Source organism: Manihot esculenta, chromosome 16 (assembly GCF_001659605.2).
Source record: "Manihot esculenta cultivar AM560-2 chromosome 16, M.esculenta_v8, whole genome shotgun sequence".
NCBI lineage: Eukaryota > Viridiplantae > Streptophyta > Magnoliopsida > Malpighiales > Euphorbiaceae > Manihot > Manihot esculenta.
Window position 1 is genome coordinate 30,171,747 of NC_035176.2, and position 21,169 is coordinate 30,192,915.

The window sequence follows — 21,169 nt, forward strand, 5'->3', positions numbered from 1 at the left end:
ATTTAAATTAATTTATTGCATAAGCCATAACACGGGCTGTCGTGAAAGTCTGTACACAAGGACTTGGAACCTTCGGCGTAATTACTGTCATTCCAGCGAGCTTTCATGGAAGGAACCAATAAAAACTTGCTAAGAAAATTATTTAAAGTTGGGTACTAAACCTTCTGCTACTCGTGAGAAGATTTCTCTTTGAATTTTCATCCAAGGTTCAAGCATGGCCTCTTCATCATCACATGGTAATTAATAGTTCTTCCTCTTTTTTTTTTTTTTTTTAAAAAAAAGTTGTTTTCAGTCAGAATTACTTGATCTTTGTGTATTCTGTCTGTTGTTGCAGAGAACATGAGAAATCTTACCACATACCGGCCACTATATAAAGCTGTTCTCAAAGGCGATCTGGCGACCGTCAAAAGCATCTGCGATGGTGATCCACTTGCCTTAGAGGCTAGGATCACTGTAGATTTGGACACTGCTCTTCACATAGCTGTTGGGACTGGAATGGCCAATCACATTGTCATGTATTTGTTGAACAAGATGTCGAGACACCAGTTGGGTTTGCAAAATTCCAGTGGTGACACTGTCCTCTCTATTGCTGCAATTGTCGGCAACACCAGAGCGGCCATAATGATAGTGACCAAACAACCAGATCTGCCTCAGATTGCAAACCATGATGGGCGGGTCCCTCTGCTTGAGGCAGCTCGCTATGCCCAAAAGGAGATGATTTCCTATTTATTAGAAGTCAGCGGAGACTATTTGCAGGCAACTGAATATTCTGCTGATAAGCCTGGCGTTTTCTTTATGAATCTTCTTGTTCTTGCTGGGTTCTACGGTAACTAGATGTTGTTAAGTCTTTCCCTACAAAATACTTGCTCTGCGAGTCAATCTTTTCATTAATGTTAAATATTTCTGCAGACATGGCTTTGAAACTGGTTGAAAGTCACCCTCCCTTAGCTACAGTGGAATATTATGGTGGTGAATCGCTTTTGAGTGCAGTGGCATAAAAAACTTCGGCGTTTCCTAGTGGTATAAAACACAATTTCTGGACTCGCTTGATATATTGCTGTGAGTATCTCAGACATCATAAAAGCAGTAGAGTTTGACAAGTGTTGTTGTTCAAGATTCTTAACCGCTGCCTTGAACTGAAGGTGCTCCAATGAAGTTAAATTCCAGACGCCAACCCAGTGCTGTAGATGTGGAGAACCCGCAAAATCAACTTGTAACAGGATCTTCGCAACAGCGAGCAAGAAATTATGGTTCGTCTCAGTGCCTTGTTCCCTTGAATGCTTAAAATTTCTTCTATATAATAAGGTAGGCCCATGGCAAGTTGTTACCAGGGATCACTTGGATCCTAATCTTTTCCCTTTTTTCATTCAGCTGTTGAAACATGGGTGAGGGTCTCCTGGAGAATCCTTGCAATGTTAGGTAGGAAGGAGGGACGCTGCTAGTTAATTAAGCTTGCTGTTTTTCAATTTGAAGTCATTCCATTTGTGAGCTTGATCCTTTTGCAGTTCCCCACATGAAGGTTATACGAGATATAAAATTGATGCATCACCAAACACTTCAGCTCACCAAATGCCTGTGCACTGAAATTGCATGTCTGGATTATGAGAAAGCTTCCATGATGCTTAGAAGACCGTTTCTTCTAGCAGCAGAGTTGGGGATTTATGAAATTGTAGAAGAAATAATGGACATATTTCCTCATGCTATTTGGTTTTCAGATCATGAGAATCATAACCTATTTCATATTGCAGTGATGAACCGCCAAGAAAAAGTTTTCAACCTTGTATATCAAATGAGTGATTACAAGCATCGACTCTTAGTCTCTGAAGATATTTTTGGCAACAATATATTGCATTTGGCTGGAAAATTGGCACCTCAACACCGACTTAATCTCATTTCTGGTGCAGCTCTTCAAATGCAATATGAGCTGCATTGGTTTAAGGTACCTGATTTTTTATTTTGTATTTCTAAAAGGAAATTGATCTCCTAAATGATGTTTAACACTAATTTATACAGGAAGTGGAGAAGATTGTGCCACTTGCCTGCAAAGAGGATAAAAACTCTGAAGGGAGAACTCCAGCAATGTTATTTACAGAGGAACACAAGGGATTGGTGAAAGAAGGTGAGAAATGGTTGAAAGACGCAGCAAGCTCATGCACAGTTGCAGCAGCACTAATTGCTACAGTAATCTTTGCTGCAGCAATCACAGTACCTGGCGGAAACAATAATGATGATGGTTATCCGATATTCTCAAAACAAAAAGCATTTATAATATTTGCAGTAGCAGATGCACTCACACTCTTTTCATCAGTAGCTGCCATCTTAATGTTCTTGTCCATTCTCACAGCACGATATGCAGAAGCTGATTTTCTTTATACTCTTCCCAATCGGTTGACATTCGGTCTAGTTACTCTGTTCCTCTCCATAACATCAATGATGGTAGCGTTTAGTGCTACACTTTATCTTGTATTTTGCAACCGTAAGGCATGGATGCTTATTCCAATAGGTGCCTTAGCTTGTTTGCCAATTTCTTTGTTTGTGACGCTGCAATTTCCACTTCTTGTAGATATGATCCATTCCACATACAACCCTAGAATCTTTGGTAAGAAAAGCAAATGCATGCTACACTAGGTTTACACACACACAGGAAAAGAGAGAGAGATAGTCTTTAGCACATGTTAAGCATTTGCTTAATTACTTGTATCAATATCCACAAGGGAATAAAATTCCTCCTGGAAGTCCACCTGATATATTTGAAGTCTTCAGTAGTCATTGCAAATAAAACTATGAGACTATCAATATTATGCGTATCAACTACTTTATTCTACAAAGAAGACACTGAGGAATATCGCAATGGAAATTCTTGTGAATCCGGTTGCCGAATATGTTCCAGTACTGGAGACATCTTCAAACCAATGATTTCTAATTCTGGATTCGAGTGACCATCTAGGAACACGTTTGTGATCTGCAAGGAAAGTACTATTAAACTTAGAACTCCAAGGTCCAGCAACTGCATTTCCACTGGGTGAAAATGATCCATAAAATTTCATCATTGGATGACAGTTATATAGAAATTTTCTACAACACTTGACAAGGGTCATTACCTGCCCACATCCAAAAATTTTAAGCATCCTCAATGATGAACAGCTATCCACAATCAAACCCACTGCCTCATTTGTCATGTTCCGGCACCAAGATAAATCCAAACTCAGCAAGTTTCTTGAAACTCTGGCAAGTGATAAGGCTGTATTGTGCCCCACCTAGAAAGAGGTCAGAGATGACTGCCATCAGTTAACTATCACATAATTAAGGATTAATCCAGAAATGTCCAACCTCCAATCTCAAACTGAGCCTTCAAACCAATGCAAAAATTAACAAGGTAAAAAAAAATGTGGAAAGATTTGCAACCAAAAAGGAGAATTATGCAAGAACATCAATATTGTGGCACCAAAACAAAGCCCAAATTAAAACCAAAGCACAAGTACACAACCAAATTGATTAATGCAATTTCTCATAGGAATTGAATGAAGGAAACTCTTGAAATAACTCCAAAAGGAAAATTTATCCCCACAACAAGAGAAAGAGGAAGTAAGGAAGAGGGAGGTACCTTCCTGACATTGTTCAGTGAAAGTTCTTTCAAAAGCTTCCCAGATGTTTCTACGAATGCAGCAACAGCTTCATCGCTGTCACAAAAAGATAAAATAGTAAAAAGATAACATTTTTGTAAAGAATACAGTGAGCAAAAAGCATCACGCACGCCACGCCTAGCCTAAAACCTTCATATGTGGCAGCAATTTGTTTAATAATTCATTCAAGATAACCCCAGGTCAGCTGATTACATGCCCAGCCAAGCAATTAGGAAAAAAAAAAGGAATCATCCAAGAGCTTCCAAAGAATTCCTTCAGTACAGACAAAGAAGATAGTATTGGAAAAGATTCAAGAGAACAGTTTCTCCTCAAGCATTACAAATTGGCATAGTCTGCCACCAGAGTTGGGAACGTCACTCTGAGGGCTAAAAGGTAAATTAGAATGTTTCTCCTTATCTAGGCAAATAATTTAAATAAAAGGGGAAAAATTAATAGATTTCTTGCCTCAGTTAACAACCAGAAATTAAAGGACAGTTTGGATCATCTCTATCTGTCCCATCCACTCTTTCACAATTTCATACATTCCAAATATTAGTTTCAGCCAGGAAGATCACAAACAATAAAACAACATTTACTTTGAAAAGACTCTTTTCCACATGAAAAAAGTAGTTTGGATCATCTTTATGTGCTCCATTCATTAATTGGTGAGGATATATCATATTATCATTGGGCTGGTAGCCCAGTTGTTAGACTCATGCATACAACAAGCAATGGAAGCAGACATCTGCAGAAAACAGAAATGAATTGCAGAAAATTGCAAAAATATTATACGAAAACCTGAATGTATTGCGGCAGAGTTTTAATGTCTGAATTTCTTGGCAACCATTCGCAAGATATCCCAAAGCAGAATCTGTCAATTTCCTCAAGTTAACGATGTCAAGTGCACATAGCCGAGGACAGGTTTCAGCTATAAATTTGATGGAAGAATCAGTCAATTTCCTGCATCAAATTATTAAAATTGAATGATTTCCCTCAAAAGGCATAGCAAATATGACAAACATCGTAAATAAAAATGTTTAAAGAAGCTTACACACAATCCTTCAAAACAAGCTCCTTCATGTTATGACCACAAGCAACAACAAATTCCCTCACAAAACCATCACAAACAGTTTGAATTCCAGCTAGAGATAACACCTCCAGACGTTCTAACTTCTTCAGTGCTGGCAAAATAAGCATTGGATCAAGGCTTTGACAATCATCAATGTACAGTTCCTGAAGAAATGATCCCAATGAGTCTGCTATAGTGTTGATACTAGTGGAAGAAAGGAGGGAGCATTGACCAAGATTAATAGATCTTAGTGTAGGAGCAGAAGAAACAAGTAGACTAAGCCCAACGTCTGAAAGCCGACATGCACCAGCCAGGGATAAAGTAATTAGCACAGGCAAGCTTCTTGATGACCTAGCTAAGGTAACTGGCAAAATATAATCCGGCATGCAGCGACCACATTGGTCAAGTTGTAAAACCTGATTACAGAAAACCATGAAAATCAGATTATGTGCAATTTCCATGCAATGAAAAGTGATAAAACTAAATCACACAACAAAATAGAGAGACAGGCATAAAGATATAAGAAGCAGTTAGCAAAGTAAGATCTGGCAATTTGCAGTTTTGGTCAACTGTTGTTTTTTTCCCCTGCAAAATAATTTTCCAAGAACTTTTCATGAGTTAATTAACTTGTCAAGGATTTGATTTATTGACTGTTATTTAAATTGCCTGGGAGTTTATCTAAGTGTTCTCTTGCTTGCTTCTTTTGAAATACTATTGAGTCCCATTTCTTTTGACATCTTTTTGAAAAGGAAATTTACCATGGATTGAGAAGGGTAATTTGAGTTTTAGAAGTTCTCTTTCCTCTAACTAATTTTTAGTGGAGAGATGCAAAACTTTTGAACTTTTCAATTAATTTTTGAAAATGCAAAGAGTAACTTGTTAATAATGGCATTATCTAAGGACTACATCATAAATATCCCTGTTAAAAACCCTTTCCCACTTTAAATCACAGTTACAATTTCTGTGGACTAATCCACAAAAATATGACAAAGCCCTAGAAGATGAAAACCCAAGATAAGATGGGAATAATCCCTTCCTAGAATGACCACATCATAAATTTGAGGGATCTATGCATATTCATATCATTGTAATTATTATTGTTAAACTAAAGCATTTAATATATAAACAGAAGATCTTGTATAAATACCGTTAAGTTATTGGTGTCACAAGCCTCAAAACATTTCACGAAATCCTCCTCTGTCAGCCATGAACAATCCTTAATGCGTATCTCAGTAGGGGATCCACGTACAAGAAGGTCCAAAAAATTACTGTTCATTCTCCGACAACTACAGAGCAAATGGCAAAGTCTGTGCCTCAATGCATCTGGGACATGCTCAAGCGAAGTGACTGCCTCACAATTGTCCACAAGAACTTTCATGCAGAGTTCTTGCAGCAAAGGAACAACAAATGCTCTTGAGCGATTAGAGCCCTGGCTGTTTCTAGGAATCCAAGTTATTGGCACAGATGTTGCTTTTTCTAAAATGGAGGGGCCCTGCTGCAAGTTAAGTTTATTTGTTCTATCCCTAATAATCTTCATAGCTGTAGAGAAAGGACCTGGCCAGTCTTCAATTTTCTGATTCTCTTCCACATATGCCATTTCTACATCAACCTGAGGAGACAAACGTTCCTCCTCTTTCTCTTGAAGATCAAAATTAGCAAATCGAGAAGCATTTTTCCTGGCTATATCCCGAAATTGCTCCATTCTTGATCCATTTCTCCTTGTGTTTGCGTTCCTAGTGTTCCTTTCACTTTCCAACGCCACATTATCCCCCATGCTATCAACAAACTCCTTAACCTTTGACTTCAATTCCAGTTCCAAATCCAATGCATCCTTACCATTTGATACTGAAGCATCATCAATCAATTTTTCTTTTCCTTTTTCTTCTTGGCTATACCTCCTCCTTAACCTTGAATTGCTGCTCTGGTTTTGGGTTTTCTCCAATTTCACAGTGACAAAAACATCTTCACCTCTCTTCCTTATTTCTTCTCTTGCACATCTCTTCCTTCCCCTTGAATTATCACTCTCATCAGGATTTTGCTTTTCCTCCAATTTCTCATCAACACCAGCCACTTCACTCCCCTCCCCTGTCTCTATCATTTCTCTAATCGCATTGTCATTTAAATTCTCTACAACATGCCCATTATCGAATTTCTTTTCCTCGCCTAATTTTCCCTTTCCTTTCCCTTCAATAACAAGTTCACTTGTCCGCTTACTACTCCCATTCTTGTCAGAAATCAAACCCTTGCCTTTACGTTCCGTTCCTGCCTCAGTAACCGAATTATAACCACTATATCCCACTCTTCTCCTAACAACCCGTTTCCCAGACCTCAGATTCAAAATCCCCGAAAAATTCCCATCAACATCCATTCCAACCCCATTAACCTCCGCACTGCCTACATTGTTGATTTGATCCAGCAGAGGACAACGGTTTCCCTCCTCGATCCCTTCCTTCTCTTCAACCGACCGCATGGTCGCGGCACTATTCCTGCTGCGGGGCTCATTTTGAATACAGCCATTGTCAGGAACTGATTTAGAAGCAATACGGAGGCTCCGTCTCCGGAAGGAAGCGGAACCAGAATCGGAATCCAATTGATGAGTTTCGAGGTTCGGGGTAAGCGAAAGCGGAGACTGGCGGGTGGAGAGTTCTCTGAATTGGACAGGAGTGACAGGTTCAGGAGTAGCCCGATTTGTTAGCGGTTTTGAAGCGGGCTTAGTAGGGAGTACTTCGCGAGACCTGAGCACAACCATGGCTGCTGAATGAAGACAGATGATGATAAGTGGAAAAAATGGCGAGGATTCAGTAGTCGGACGGAAAAGCGAACGGAGCAGAGAAGCGTTGCGTTGCGTTTGTTCAGCTATGGATGGAGGACGGAGGGATTGCGCTGCGCAGCATTGCTTTTGCGCCTTCTGGCTACTGTTCTGGGCGGTATTTAGGGTTTCGGTCTCTGGAGCCGACGCTTGGGATTTCGCGCCAAAACCTACTGTGTATTTTCCCTCCTTTTTTTCTCTACTCTGATTATCCGATTAATTCGACACCGAATAAGCTTCTTTCCAAATGTGGAAAATTTTTCTTTTTAATTGCAGTTAAGTATCAAAACTTTAAAATGATTTTAATTTTATTAATTGAATGATTTCTTACATATATTTTAAATTACAGTTAATTTTCGTTTTTTTTTTTTATAGAAAACAACTATGAAACTCAAATTTTTAAAAGAAATACCAATTAAATTGAAAATAGGTAAAAGTTGAAATTATTTTATAATTAAAAATAAAAAAAATATATAAAGATAATAATAATTAAATAACTAAATATTTAAAGGTTTAAGGGTATTTTGCTAACATTCTTCTTCCCATTTTTATATAGTATAAATATAGTTATTTATCTAAAATAATCCTAAAAAACATCTCGGTAATTAATCCCTTAGATGTAGTTAATTGTACAAAGAGTGTTTTTTTTGAAATTTTAAATTCAAATAATTAAATTAAATAGCCAGTTATTATATAATTGCTTTTTTTTAAATAAAATTAGAAATTTGTGAAGTAAAATTTGAGACAATTTAAAGTTATTTATATTTGAATAAGAAAAAAAATAAATGAGAATAAAAAAAAATTATATTTGAGAGAAGATAAAAGGACAATTTTTCTCTTCCCTTTTTTTAGTCCACCTTGGTTATTTTCCTCCCCTCCGTTTTCCACTATCCAAACATGCTGTTAGTTTATACTACATAACTTACCATTATTATTATTATTATTATTTTTATTATTTTTTTTTTTTTTAAAACATATAGGGAGTGGGAGATTGAATCTGAAATCCCTTAAATTTATAATGCAATATGTTCATATAGTATTTTAAGGATATAAAATCATACAATTTTTAATATATTAAAAAAATTTTGACTTTATTGACCTGTTAGATATTTATATTTAATATTTTTAATTTTTATTTATTTATTTAATATAATTAATTGTGATTGAAATTGATTATGATTTTAACATCAATGATTAATTTTATGTATTTATTTAATTGATATTATTAATTACCGATTTTTGGTCATCAGAATTAGATTCTCCTCTTTTTATTTTTTTTTTAAATACGGATTAGAGAGTCAAACCTTAGACCTTTCATATAGTATTTTAAGGATATAAAATCATACAATTTTTAATATATTAAAAAAATTTTAACTTTATTGACCTGTTAGATATTTATATTTAATATTTTTAATTTTTATTTATTTATTTAATATAATTAATTGTGATTGAAATTGATTATGATTTTAACATCAATGATTAATTTTATGTATTTATTTAATTGATATTATTAATTACCGATTTTTGGTCATCAGAATTAGATTCTCCTCTTTTTATTTTTTTTTTAAATACGGATTAGAGAGTCAAACCTTAGACCTTTGAAGACTACTGTATGCACTTTCCATCAGGCTAGTATTTAGATTTTTCTCTTATTTTTTAAATATTTATTAATAAAAAATAATTAATTCTGATTGGAATATGACTATTTTAATATTACTGAATATTTTAATAATGATAATAATAATAATTTAAACGCATGAATATTTGCTGGGTAAATTGAGATGAACCCAATTGGAAGTGCAGGCCAGAGACTGTTGTCTGCAACGAACTCGGATTTCAGACACAGCGCATTTTTTTTCCAAGATAAAAACGATATTTTTGAAAATGTCTGGTTCGTTAATGGCGATCTCGTCAAAATCCATTTGAATCGAAGTTATTATTTCACGATAAGGCATATCAGCAAATCAACGCTGGCATTACATTTTATCCATTTTTTTTTTCTCTTTGTTCATTTTCATGGGTCACCACTCCCATTCTCACCAACACAATCGTGAAACTACTAATGGCGGTTCTCAGAGAGTTAACAGCCCTCGTTTCTCCGGTCCCATGACTCGCCGGGCTCACTCCTTCAAGCGCAATAACGCTAACGCCACTGTCGCCGCCTCCCAAACCACAACCAACAACAACCGCAACACCCACGTCATAATCACCAATGATAACACTAGTACGCCTAGTCACGAGATTGATTTGCAAGTTAATTCGCCTAGATCTGAACTTGTTGAGGTGTTTGAAAGGCAGAACCACCATCAATATGTGACTCAGAGAGTTCATGGGGGAGTTGTCAAGTGTTTGCTCAATAAGAAGGGCGGCTTTGGATCTGTTGTGATGGATTTGGGCCTCAGAGAGAGGAAGAAGTTGGGACACTGGATGTTTTTTGTTTTTTGTGTTTTGTGGGGTGTGTTTGTTTTTGGGTGTTCTTAAGATTTGTGCAAATGGGTGGTTTGGATCTGTCCTTGAAAGAGCTTCTTCTCACCAGGTTGCTTCATACAACCTGTTTCCCTTGTCGCATCGTTATTGCATTTTTACAGTAGATAACCATGAGAGTCTATAATTGTTGAAAGCTTCAATCGATGAATTTCTTGTCCTAATTGCCAATTCTTTCCTATCCTAGAACACTTGCACCCACTTGGCTGAGAAAATGGCTTTTGGCTAACGGCAGATCATGGGCAGCAGGAGGAGCATGGCTGGCGCCATAGGATTTTCGTGTCATATGTAAAAGTAAATACCTCTAGAAGCTTGGAACTGTGTCTTATTATTTTTCTCCAACAAAAGATTAAAACTCTTTGTGAAAGTATGGTTTCCAACCGTCTCCTTGAAGAATTTTTAGCAGGGCTTCCAATACTGAACTGGTCTTCTGTCAAGCTCAGTAAAAAGTTTTCAGTTTCTTTATCCATGGTATCTTGTAAAGTGAACTCTACCGTGCTTTTAGATGCGTATCAAGCAAATTTTGGAGTCAAACAAAATGTATTTTGATGCTGAGTATGTTATTTCTTAACAAGTATCAATATGGCAAATGATATGGTGTAGATTTTGGTACCTTAGGTCTTTAGATATTTCATTTCCAGTGAACTTATCTGCTTTTTTTGTTGACTTGTTTCTGGCAGTCTAACTTCTCTTCCAATTATTTTATCATATATATGAATTTGTCTGTGCAACTATATGCACTTGCAATGTTATTTATTCTGCTTGTCAGTATAGTTTATCTTGCCTGAAGTTCTGCATTTTAAACTAGGATATACCCGGTTCCCTGACTCAGTTGCATCACAACACTCGAAGTACTCGACACTGTAACTCCTCTGAGTATGGGAAGGTAGCGGCTGATATGGAGCAAAACATAAAGATTGTAAAATCAGGTGTAGTTGGTGAAGTGAGTTTTTGAATATCATCTATTTTTCATTAGTGAAATTCTGTTTAGTCTCTCAGAAAACAGAGGAAAGTAGCAAGGCCAGAACTTGCCTTTCTGAAGACCGACATTGTCAAAGATATTTTATTACTTTGTGACACTCTTGTTTTTTCAGTCCTCAGGTATCTGGTCCAAACCCAACAATGAGAATTTCACTCAGTGCATTGACCAGTCAAGAAGCCGCAAAAGTATGGAATCGAACTGTTAAATATTTTATAGTGTCTGTCTCTGCATGCGTGTGATCAATTGCGCCTGTTCATGATCTTTTCCTTGAATTCCTTTTTTCATTTCTTGGCAGAGCTGGAAGCAAAGACAAATGGTTACATTCTCATAAATGCTAATGGTGGCTTAAATCAGATGAGATTTGGGGTCTGACTATTTTGTTTTTTTAGAACTGTTCTTTTGGCTGATTTTGCATTTGATAGCAACTACGGTAGTAGTATCATCACTAATATGGTCTGATGTGTTGAAAATTCTAGTGTGCAGATATGTGATATGGTTGCTGTGGCTAAGATTATGAAGGCAACACTTGTTCTTCCTTCTCTTGATCACACCTCCTTCTGGCTGATGAAAGGTTATTTTACTCTCAAACTTCTGCAGTTGATCAGATGATTGGAGTAATAGCATATGGATGATTACTGCATTATGATGTTTTTGGGTGATCTATAGCCTAACTTATTTCAATTATGTCAGTGACTTCAAGGATCTCTTCAATTGGCAACACTTCATTGAAACATTGAAGAATGAAATCCACATTGTTGAGTCATTACCACCTTCATATGCTGGATTTGAACCTTTGACAAAAATACCAATATCTTGGTCTAAGGTTGATTGTATATTGAGTGTAAAGCTTATCCAAAACTAACCCTTGTTTCTTTTTATTTCTGTGGAGAATCAATGTAATATAGGCTGGTCCACAAGGACCTGATTTTACCTTCTCTTTGGCCTCTAACAAATCTCCGTTCTTTTTCTTGTTCAGGTTAGTCATTACAAAGCTGAGGTCCTGCCATTTCTGAAACAGCACAAAATAATCTATTTTACGCACACTGATTCTCGGCTAGCCAACAATGATCTCCCAGATTCTATACAAAAGCTGAGATGCCGCGTCAATTACAGGGCGTTGAAGTATTCTGAACCAATAGAAGATCTGGGAAACATATTGGTCTCCAGAATGAGAGAAAATGAAAATCCTTATCTTGCTCTGCATTTGAGGCAAGTTCTAATTGGTAATCTTGGCTTTCTTATGATTGACCATTTGTTTGTGTTTTTCATGATTTTAGTCCCTAAAAACTTAACTGCAAAATGTTAATATTGCAACAATCTACTTTATTTGCTTATTGGAAGATCTAAAGGAAAAGAAAAAAAAATCATCTTCTGTGGATTAGCACTAAAGTTTGGGAGTATACATGCATTATTAGATGGACCACTGTTATGGATTCTTTTCTAGTATTTATTTTAGGATTAGATTGCTAAGTATTTACTTTATTTTAGAATTAGATTGCTTTATCCATTAGATTGTTTTACCTTATTTCTTAGTTTTCTTATTTTTTAGAACTGCTATTTTAGTAGAATTGTGTTAAACAGTAATACTATCCCTATATATATTGTTGGAAAAATAGAAATAAAATAAATAGAAGTATTTCATCTAAATTGAGATCGAAACTCTCTCAACGAGTTCAAAAGATTAGAGCTCCCTTTATTGAGCTCACAACAACAACAATTGAGCGAGGAAAGAATCAAGGAAAACCAACCAACAGCTGATTACCTGTGACGCGATCCATAACTAACAAATTAGTATCAAAGTCTAGCGTCATGGGAGATTAAAATAATCTACAGCAAAAATTAGAATCCCATATTAAACTCTCTGAAGAATGTTACCAATAGCAATGTCAGGAGCAAAGAGAAATTTGAGGATTACTTGAGACCATAACTAAGTAATTAACTTTAGCTTAAGAGGTTGAACAAAGAAAGAATTAAGATCCTGAAATGGGAACAAGCAGCAGCAACAACAACCAATCAAATTTTTCAAAGAGAACTAAAGATCCGGTTGATGTTAGACCTGGAACTACAGTAGTGCCGCGCTATACTAAGTTGGACTTTCCTACTTATGATGGCACAGAGGACCCATTGGGGTGGTTGAATTGTTGTGATCAATTTTTGCACAATCAAAGAACTCTAGCGGCCGACAAAGTGGGACTTGCCATATTCCACGTGATTGGAGAGGCTCAATTATGTATTTTCAAACTAAATCAGGAAGAACCAAGAATAACTTGAGACACCTTTAAAAACTATTGTCACTTGCACTTTGGACCTCCACTAAAAAGCAATCCTTTGGGTGAGTTAGCCAACTTGAAACAAATAAGCAGAGTGTGGAGAAGTACCAACACAAATTTCAGGCTTTGTTAACAAGGGTACACTCAATTACAGGTCCACAACAGGCGGAGATATTCAGAGCTAGATTAACTTAATTGATTAGAATGGATGTGGAACTTTAAAGTCTACCCAATCTTGCAATGGCCATGAGCTTAACAAGGATTTCAAAGAAGACAAATTTTGATGCAAAATGGAGCTGTAGTAGATTTTTCACCAACATGGGTGGGGATGGGGAATAACAATATGCACCCTTATCATCCACATTACTCCAAAACCAAAGCACCAATAATACTTCAACAGTTAGTCACAACAATAGCATTCAGGACCCTATGATAAAGAAATTGACTAAAGGCGAAATGGCGGATAGACATGCGAAAAGGCTGTGTTACAATTGTGATGAATGTTATACTGCGGGTCATCAATGTAAGATACTATTTTGGTTACAGGTCGACGATGGGGGTGATCCAAGTGAAAGCACATACTAAAGAAGCAGTCCAAATTTCCAAGTGAAAGCACACACTGAAGGAGCAATGCAGAGGTTTTAATTCAATAGACCTTTGAGCTTGAGGACAAGCTCTTTGTCCAGGAAGAAGTGATGTTATGGACTCTTTTCTAGTATTTGGTTTATTTTAAGATTAGATTGCTAAGTATTTAATTTATTTTAAAATTAGATTGCTTTATCCTTTAATTTAGGATTAGATTATTTTACTTTATCTCTTAGTTTTTTTATTCCTTAGGACTCTTATATTAGTAGAATTGTGTGAAACAATAACCCTATCCCTTTGCTGGAAAATCAGAATGCTGGAAAATCAGAAATAACATACGCAGAATTATTTCATCTAAATTTAGATCGGAACTCTCTCTCAACGAGTTCAAAAGGTTAGAGCTCTCTTTATTGAGCTCACAACAACAACAATTGGGTGAGGAAAGAATCAAGGAAAACCAACGGCTTCGGCCTTGGACACTGATTTTACTATAAGCAGATCTGTGACGCGAACCTGGGACAGTGACGCAATCCATAACCCTTGATCGTAACAACCACCTTACTCGTTGAGCTTTAAGTAACATTGTTTCACATTGTCACGGAAACATGAGTGTTAAAGTTATCCTAGTGTTGTTTCCAATCTGTTTAACTAATTACTTTCTTTCTCTTACTTTAGGTATGAGAAGGATATGCTTGCATTTACAGGCTGTAGTCATAATTTGACAGCAGAAGAAGATGAAGAGCTACGCAGGATGCGTTATGAAGTCAGCCACTGGAAGGAGAAAGAAATAAATGGAACAGAAAGAAGATTGCTTGGCGGTTGTCCATTGACTCCAAGGGAGACATCTGTTTTGCTTAAAGGGCTGGGTTTCCCATCTGACACCAGAATCTACTTGGTAGCAGGTGAAGCTTATGGGAAAGGAAGCATGCAATATCTTCTGGATGACTTCCCTAACATATTCTCACATTCGACTCTTGCCACAGAGGAAGAGCTGAATCCTTTCAAGAATCATCAGAACATGTTGGCTGGTATAGACTATGTTGTTGCACTTCAAAGTGATGTATTTGTTTATACATATGATGGAAATATGGCAAAGGCAGTTCAAGGTCACAGGCGATTTGAAGACTTTAAGAAGACTATTAGTCCAGACAAGTAATGTTCTAATTTATTGCCTGTTTCAATGATTATTGGGCTAGCGTTTTAACTTTCACTGAGGAAAAATAATGCCATTGATGGTTGCAGGATGAATTTTGTTATGCTAGTGGATGAGTTGGATGAAGGAAAAATATCATGGGAGACATTCAGTTCCAAAGTGAAAGAGCTTCACAAAGATCGAATTGGAGATCCATATCTAAGGGAGCCTGGAGATTTTCCAAAGCTAGAGGAAAGTTTTTATGCCAATCCCCTTCCAGGATGTATTTGTGAAAGAAAACAAGAAAAGTATAAATAGGCAGGTTTCTCATTTTATTTCATGGTGTGAGCTCAAATGCTTGCAAAAAAGGGCATGCTCCTATTTCTTTATGCTTATAATCACATAAAGTGGCGATGCTGATCATCCATATTAAGTAAGAATTGGTATACTGGTTGAAGATGCTCCTGCCAGCAGGGATTCTCTGGTAGAACAGTCAATGAGGTCGTTCTTACAGCTCAACTATACTGGTTACTGCAAACAGTTTTTTTACACACCATTCTTATTGAGTGTCACATTTGACAATAGATGCTCATCCTGATGTTTTATACTTGGGGGTTGCTTCCCATTTGGTTGGGTTGTTCATATTTAACTTTACTCCAATTTGTTAAGTGATACTGATTTAGATAGCAATAATACAGAAGTATCATTTCAAAGATAAACCTTTCACGTTGCTTCCATTGTTATTGTTTATGAACTTATTAAGTAGTTTCTCTTGATTAAAAAATAATAAACAAATCAATTAATTAATTAATCAACAAATGGAGAAGAGAAACATGGTTGATCTGAAGCTTATAAAAATGTCTACCAAAAACATTAAATACTGAAAGCTAAAATCTTTAACAAAGAGGTCCACAGTGCACTATAATTGCAGAATAGACTCAACAAGGTCTTGCAGAGGTGCTAGCTCCCCTTTATCAATCAAGCGAAATTCCTGCACCAAATTTGATTAAATAAAATTAAAGAAGCTGAAGAATCATCTTATATTTTTTTAATGCATGTTGCTAGGCTTCTTTCACAATAACAAAACTAAGTCATTGTACAAGATGTGTTTTTAATGTTGAAGGAGATTCGTTGTAGTATTTATAGTAAGAAATTGAAGTTCTTAACCTCAGTCCTCAGGAAGATAATGATGGTAATAAAACAGAAGAGTTATCTGGTTGAAGATGGTAAATCTTTGAGTGAACACAGAGTAAGAAAATGGCAGAAAGCTGAAAATTACACTTACCCATGTGAAGAAAACAAAATGCTTAAAGCAAGTATTTAAATGAGCTTCTTCCTTCAAACTCACAATCTTCTGAAAATGCTCATGGTAGATATGAGCATATACTCTGAACAACCGCTTAAATATTGTCTTAACTACATCTCTGAAATTCGATGGAAAAGGTACTCCTGTAGCACATGAAGAAATTTTACAATACAATCAATTAGTAATCGCTTATATCTCAATGTGATCAGTGATTAATAAACAATCATAAATATAACGGTTGTATAGAATAATTTTTCTTGCGAGCCATGGACTAACCCAATTTTTGAGGGAAGATGGTCTCTTGATCTAGCTGAGCTTCAATCCAATCCATCAGATATTCAACATATTTAGGAGCAGACACCTCGATTGGCTTCTTGATGGTAACTCCATCAGCCCATCTGTACTCGTATCTGCAAAGAAATAAACATAGCTGATTGCAGAAACCATAAAAGCATGAACTCAAAAGTAAATCAATGAAGGTAGAGAGAATGATACTTTGGTCCTGCACTCATTGTTGGGCAGCTTGTTGCAGTGCAGAACTCGGTAAGAGTTCCATAAAGAATGTTCACTTGATTGAAAAAGTCCACAGCTGCAGGAGAAGATCGTGTGATTCTTTGTGAAATTGGTAGCAATTATGAAATACAAATCAGAAGGTTGAGGATCTCACTGTTAACGGCCATCCACTCATTGATATCTTCTCCAGGAGGAAGTCGCACAGCTTCTCTTAGGTTCCCACTCCCCAAGGTAGCATCGATGTGCTTTTGAAGTTGAGCACCCTGCAATTAAATTCAGGACGCATTACATCAACTTTTATTTTTTTATCTGAACCTAAACTTTACAGTCGTTATTCTTCCTCTTGTGATTATATTACTGTATATATATGCTTAGATTTGTGTGGATGTTCTAACAAAATTAATAGCAAAACCAGAAAGCAAGGTTACCAACCTTGCTTCCAGATGGAGCGTTCTTCTTAGGCCGGAACGTCTTCTGGTTTCTTCATTAGTCAAAGGCAACGCCATGAATTCCCAATTAGAAATACAGAATTTATTGAAAAAAGAACAAAAAAAGAATTAAAGCTTTTAAAACAAGTACATATTTTAATTGTCAGAGCTCACATCACAGCGAAGAAGAAAAACAGAAATGACAGAAAAAAAAAATCCATGACTGATTGTTAAATTATCTGCGGAAGGAAAGCTTTTTTCTTTTCTTTTCTTTTCTTTTTTTGAAAGTTCAGTTTAGCTGCAAAGATGGTGGATTAGCCGTTACCCAACAGATGATCGATCAGATATAAAAATGTAAAATTACAACCTCCATAATGAATCCACAAAGTTTCAATTATCATATTAACAAAGTAAAATAAAATTGCATTTTCCAACCGCATTGAAATCATTATCTTCAAAAAGTTTACAGAAAGGAATCGTCCTGTTGGTTGACAAGCAAAATGCATGCATGAAAGGAAAGTGAAAAGGAAAAAGAATGAGGGAGAAATGAAGAACCTGCTACCGAGGCCGAAGAGACTCATGGTGAGGCTGTCTCAGGAATCTCTCTTCCTCTCAGAAAAAAGAATGGAAACTATATATGAAAGAATTAAACAGGATGAATATTATTAATATATAAAAGAGAGATGACATTAAATTTCAAAAAAAGAAAAGAAATTAAGAGAGATGACAGACTGGCAAACAAAACCATCGAATGTAAGCAAAATTCTCTCATTCATACGCACAAACACAACGTCCTTTTCCTTTCTTTTCCATTTCCCACCTGCTTATCTGTCCGATTCCCTCTCTGCTTCCATTGACTTCTCTCTTCTTTTTCTTTTTTCTTTTTTCTAAATGATATATATTTATAAATAGAAGGAAAATAGTTAAGATTGACATATGTATTTTTTAAAATAGAGAAAATAACTAATCTAAATAATAATTTTTTTTTATATATTTAGTTGCTGAATGAATATTAATTTTAAATTTATATTTTTACCATTAATATAGGATGTGCATGCATATGATAAGGATGAGTGGGAAGAAAAGGGAAGGCAAGAAAGAAAGAAAGAAGGTGATATAATGGGAAAAGAGTTGGAAGTGAGAGAGTGGGGCAAGCATCTAGCTGTACGAGAATGGATATTTTCAAATGGTTGCATCACTTGTAAATGAAATTATGTGATTAAAGATGGAGTCTTTGCTGGCGACATAAATTTCGTCCAATCATCATTCCTTGTGTTGGATAATAATAATAATAATCTCTTTGCTCAACTATGAAGCAATTGTTTCTTCTTACGTATGCATCCACACTCTCATATTAGGAAAATTCAATCTTTACTTAGTCTTTGCTATTCAACCATCATTGTGCAATTTTTTTTAATAGAAAAGCCAAAGCTTACCAAGCAAACAAGCTAACTTAGTGCGGGTAAAAATCTTCCATCTGCAACACTCCTGAAGTTGCCGAGAGCATGGCGATAACATTACTGCTATTATAGGTTCGACAATAACACGAGAAACCCTTCCTCCAGCCAACCACAATAGTTTCAGGTCTGAACCATAACTTAAGGAGTTCGAAGGGTAGCACGAGGTTGTGTAATTCATTGTCTGGTTACACGATCCAAAGCACGGACGTATGGTTGATTGTGTGATATTCTATGTTTCCTTCACTTGGATTAAAGCAGTTTGTGCAATTAACTAAAGAGCAGAATCTGTGAATTGTTCGCTAAGGTTTGCACGAGCTGAAGCACGAGTTGTGTCTCATCCCTTATAGCATTCTGCTTCTCCTTGGAAAGCTTGGATGAGAGATTACACGTACTGTTCACTTGTATTACACAACCTTTAAACACGGGCCATGTTCTTGCTTACGTGTGATTATTTATCTTGGTTCGTTTTTGGGAATTTTATCCACTTGTAAACAGTAATAGGAATTGTATTTCTGATTCTAGTTGTCAGTAAAAGAAAGTTCTTTTCGTGAATTCAGACTCTGAAGCTTTTGGACCATACAAAGTTGTAGATAAGGTTATCATATTGGCAACCCATTCTGAGCTAAAAATTTATTCTCACGTCCGTGAGCATTCAAACATTACTCATAATTATAAAACAACTTTTGTTGTTTCTGAAAGCTGATGAGCAATAATGGCTGACACTCAAATTGGCTTCAACTGTTCTTGGTTATAACTAAGGAAAAAAAAGTGGACATTTATTGCTCTTACATTGCAAATCTACTGAGACAAGAAAGCCAATTTGTCCTGCACAGAATTATTACAACCTTCTTTATAAAAGAAAAATGGTCGGATCTTCCACTTAGGATGCTGTCATTAAGAGCACAATTCAACTTCAAGAAGATAAACAATTGAAAAACAGTAACTAGACTCTTTATAAACTAAAACATACAACTGACAAACTGTCTGACAAGAAGAATCCTGTGCTTGGAGACCACATCATGACGAAGAAAACAAAGGAATAATAAGTAAGAAAAATAAGACAATATCCAGGGCCAGAGACCTCAATTTGTGCCACCAAGAACCCCCTTGAGCTTCTTAACTTGAGCATCATCAAGGAAGGTAGTCTTCTCTATTAGTTCAGAAGGCAAATTGTTTGCAAACAAGGCAAAGTCCAAGATCTGGAGACCTGGTCTTGAACTACTGAAGCTAACAAATGCAAGTGCTGGACTCCCCCCTGCATTTATTTGGAAGTGCAGCAACCCTTGTGGAAATACCATAATGTCTCCCTTATTAAGAGATTTGAAGTAAACAGTATTAGCTGAAGAAATGAACCCAGCACAGATAGACCCTTGTACCACAATTAGGGCTTCTGAAGCTCCCGGGTGGGTGTGCATGGGAACAACACCGCCAACTGCCAAGTCCAAACGAGCCATGGAGAGTCCAAGGCTGTTTAAACCAGGAAATTGGTCGACAAAGGCCGGTGTCACAGCAGCTTTAATAAGGCTTGAGATGTTGCCAGGGCTTCCCAGGCCAGAGTAAACAAAATCGTTTACGGTGACTGCTGCAGGTTTCTTGCAAGCGTAGCCTGCAGGGCCATCAGGACCTGACAAGTCCGCAACGCAGAAGTCGTTCACTGCAGCATAAGAAGAAGAATATATGAGAGAAAAGATGAGAAAGATGTAGAGAATCATCTTGCTCAAGAACAATTGGTCTATGTTCTTTGTGACAGAGTAATGGAGACTTGCTGCCATTTATATAGTGAAATGAGATAGATTTTTAAGGGTCATTGTAACAGTTTGCTAGGGAATATGCCCATGCAGGACTTCACATGCATGCTGATGCTTAAATGCGTACATGAGAAACGACAAAATTGCAATCTCTCTGCAGTGCATGCGTTCTTGTAATTTTTCTTGGACCAAAGACAAGATTTTTCTTTTATTTGGACACAGATGCAAGAAATGTCTTTTCGATATCTGTAATTGCTAATGAATTATTTCTCTAAGATGTAATCAGTAGTCAAGCTTTTTTTTTTTACCAATTTTTACAACATATTATTTTCAATTAATTTTTAATATTTTTATCGAATCTTACCGATTCAATGATTTAATAGCTCTCCCGACGGATAATATGATTAAAATCTAAAATCTATTGCCTTGCCTTGCAGGCTAATTATGTTCAAGTAGTCAACAAGGTGACGGTGGATTTAACAGAATTTTGTTTATTACTGTTATTTGAAATTTCAGAAATTACTTAGCCCTTTTTCGTGTAGCCATCAAACAGTTCCAATCAAGCATATCAAAGCTCGATAATTGGATTGACAATTAAAAAGAGCAGCGACGTTAGCTCATCCTGTAACAACATTGACGTCTCTAACATGATCATCCTGGAACGATTCAATTTTCATTTGCAGGAATCATTTTATATCAATACCAATCTTTAAAACGACACAGTATATAATATAATTGGATGTTTCTTGCCAGTGATACT

General features: G+C 36.3%; 5 protein-coding genes and 1 pseudogene across 8 annotated transcripts; 3 read left to right on the forward strand and 3 right to left on the reverse strand.

Annotated features, from left to right (window-relative positions):
* The first annotated feature begins 214 nt into the window (after window positions 1–214).
* Window positions 215–998, forward strand: LOC110603297. Its single transcript, XM_021740992.1, has 3 exons — window positions 215–236; window positions 335–826; window positions 910–998. Exons 1-3 carry the CDS (start codon window positions 215–217, stop codon window positions 996–998), a joined length of 603 nt encoding a protein of 200 aa, XP_021596684.1.
* LOC110603851 lies at window positions 237–7,713 on the reverse strand. Of its 2 annotated transcripts, XR_006348938.1 has the most exons (7): window positions 5,840–7,709; window positions 4,675–5,108; window positions 4,422–4,583; window positions 3,605–3,680; window positions 3,102–3,257; window positions 2,742–2,962; window positions 237–2,682 (listed from the first exon to the last, which is right to left on the reverse strand). XR_006348938.1 is itself a non-coding variant. In XM_021741800.2 (6 exons), the coding sequence occupies exons 1-6, from the start codon at window positions 7,439–7,441 to the stop codon at window positions 2,822–2,824; spliced, it is 2,571 nt and encodes an 856-aa protein (XP_021597492.1). In that variant the 5' UTR covers window positions 7,442–7,713; the 3' UTR covers window positions 2,688–2,821. The 2 variants fall into 2 exon arrangements, 1 of the variants encoding a protein (XP_021597492.1); XM_021741800.2 differs by lacking the exon at window positions 237–2,682 and having other exon boundaries at window positions 2,688–2,962; window positions 5,840–7,713.
* Window positions 1,032–2,761, forward strand: LOC110603852 (protein ACCELERATED CELL DEATH 6). The gene is made up of 5 exons (XM_021741801.2): window positions 1,032–1,059; window positions 1,143–1,250; window positions 1,372–1,419; window positions 1,506–1,939; window positions 2,014–2,761. The coding sequence occupies exons 2-5, from the start codon at window positions 1,151–1,153 to the stop codon at window positions 2,626–2,628; spliced, it is 1,197 nt and encodes a 398-aa protein (XP_021597493.1). The 5' UTR covers window positions 1,032–1,059; window positions 1,143–1,150; the 3' UTR covers window positions 2,629–2,761.
* A 1,553-nt stretch (window positions 7,714–9,266) lies between the features above and the next one.
* On the forward strand, window positions 9,267–15,673 carry LOC110604201 (annotated as a pseudogene).
* Window positions 15,674–15,730: 57 nt separating this feature from the next.
* Window positions 15,731–18,073, reverse strand: LOC110603483 (MOB kinase activator-like 1A). 3 transcript variants are annotated; one of them, XM_021741223.2, is made up of 7 exons: window positions 17,757–17,925; window positions 17,206–17,254; window positions 16,928–17,036; window positions 16,756–16,849; window positions 16,537–16,670; window positions 16,240–16,403; window positions 15,731–15,945 (listed from the first exon to the last, which is right to left on the reverse strand). In XM_021741223.2, exons 1-7 carry the CDS (start codon window positions 17,780–17,782, stop codon window positions 15,874–15,876), a joined length of 648 nt encoding a protein of 215 aa, XP_021596915.1. In that variant the 5' UTR covers window positions 17,783–17,925; the 3' UTR covers window positions 15,731–15,873. The 3 variants fall into 3 exon arrangements, with proteins under 3 accessions (XP_021596915.1, XP_043807831.1, XP_021596913.1); XM_043951896.1 differs by lacking the exons at window positions 15,731–15,945; window positions 17,206–17,254 and adding an exon at window positions 17,934–18,073 and having other exon boundaries at window positions 15,953–16,403; window positions 17,757–17,832; XM_021741221.2 differs by lacking the exon at window positions 15,731–15,945 and having other exon boundaries at window positions 15,955–16,403; window positions 17,757–17,926.
* Window positions 18,074–19,416: 1,343 nt separating this feature from the next.
* LOC110603195 (auxin-binding protein ABP19a) lies at window positions 19,417–20,448 on the reverse strand. The gene has a single exon (XM_021740897.2). The coding sequence runs from the start codon at window positions 20,431–20,433 to the stop codon at window positions 19,744–19,746; it is 690 nt and encodes a 229-aa protein (XP_021596589.1). The 5' UTR covers window positions 20,434–20,448; the 3' UTR covers window positions 19,417–19,743.
* Window positions 20,449–21,169: the final 721 nt, after the last annotated feature.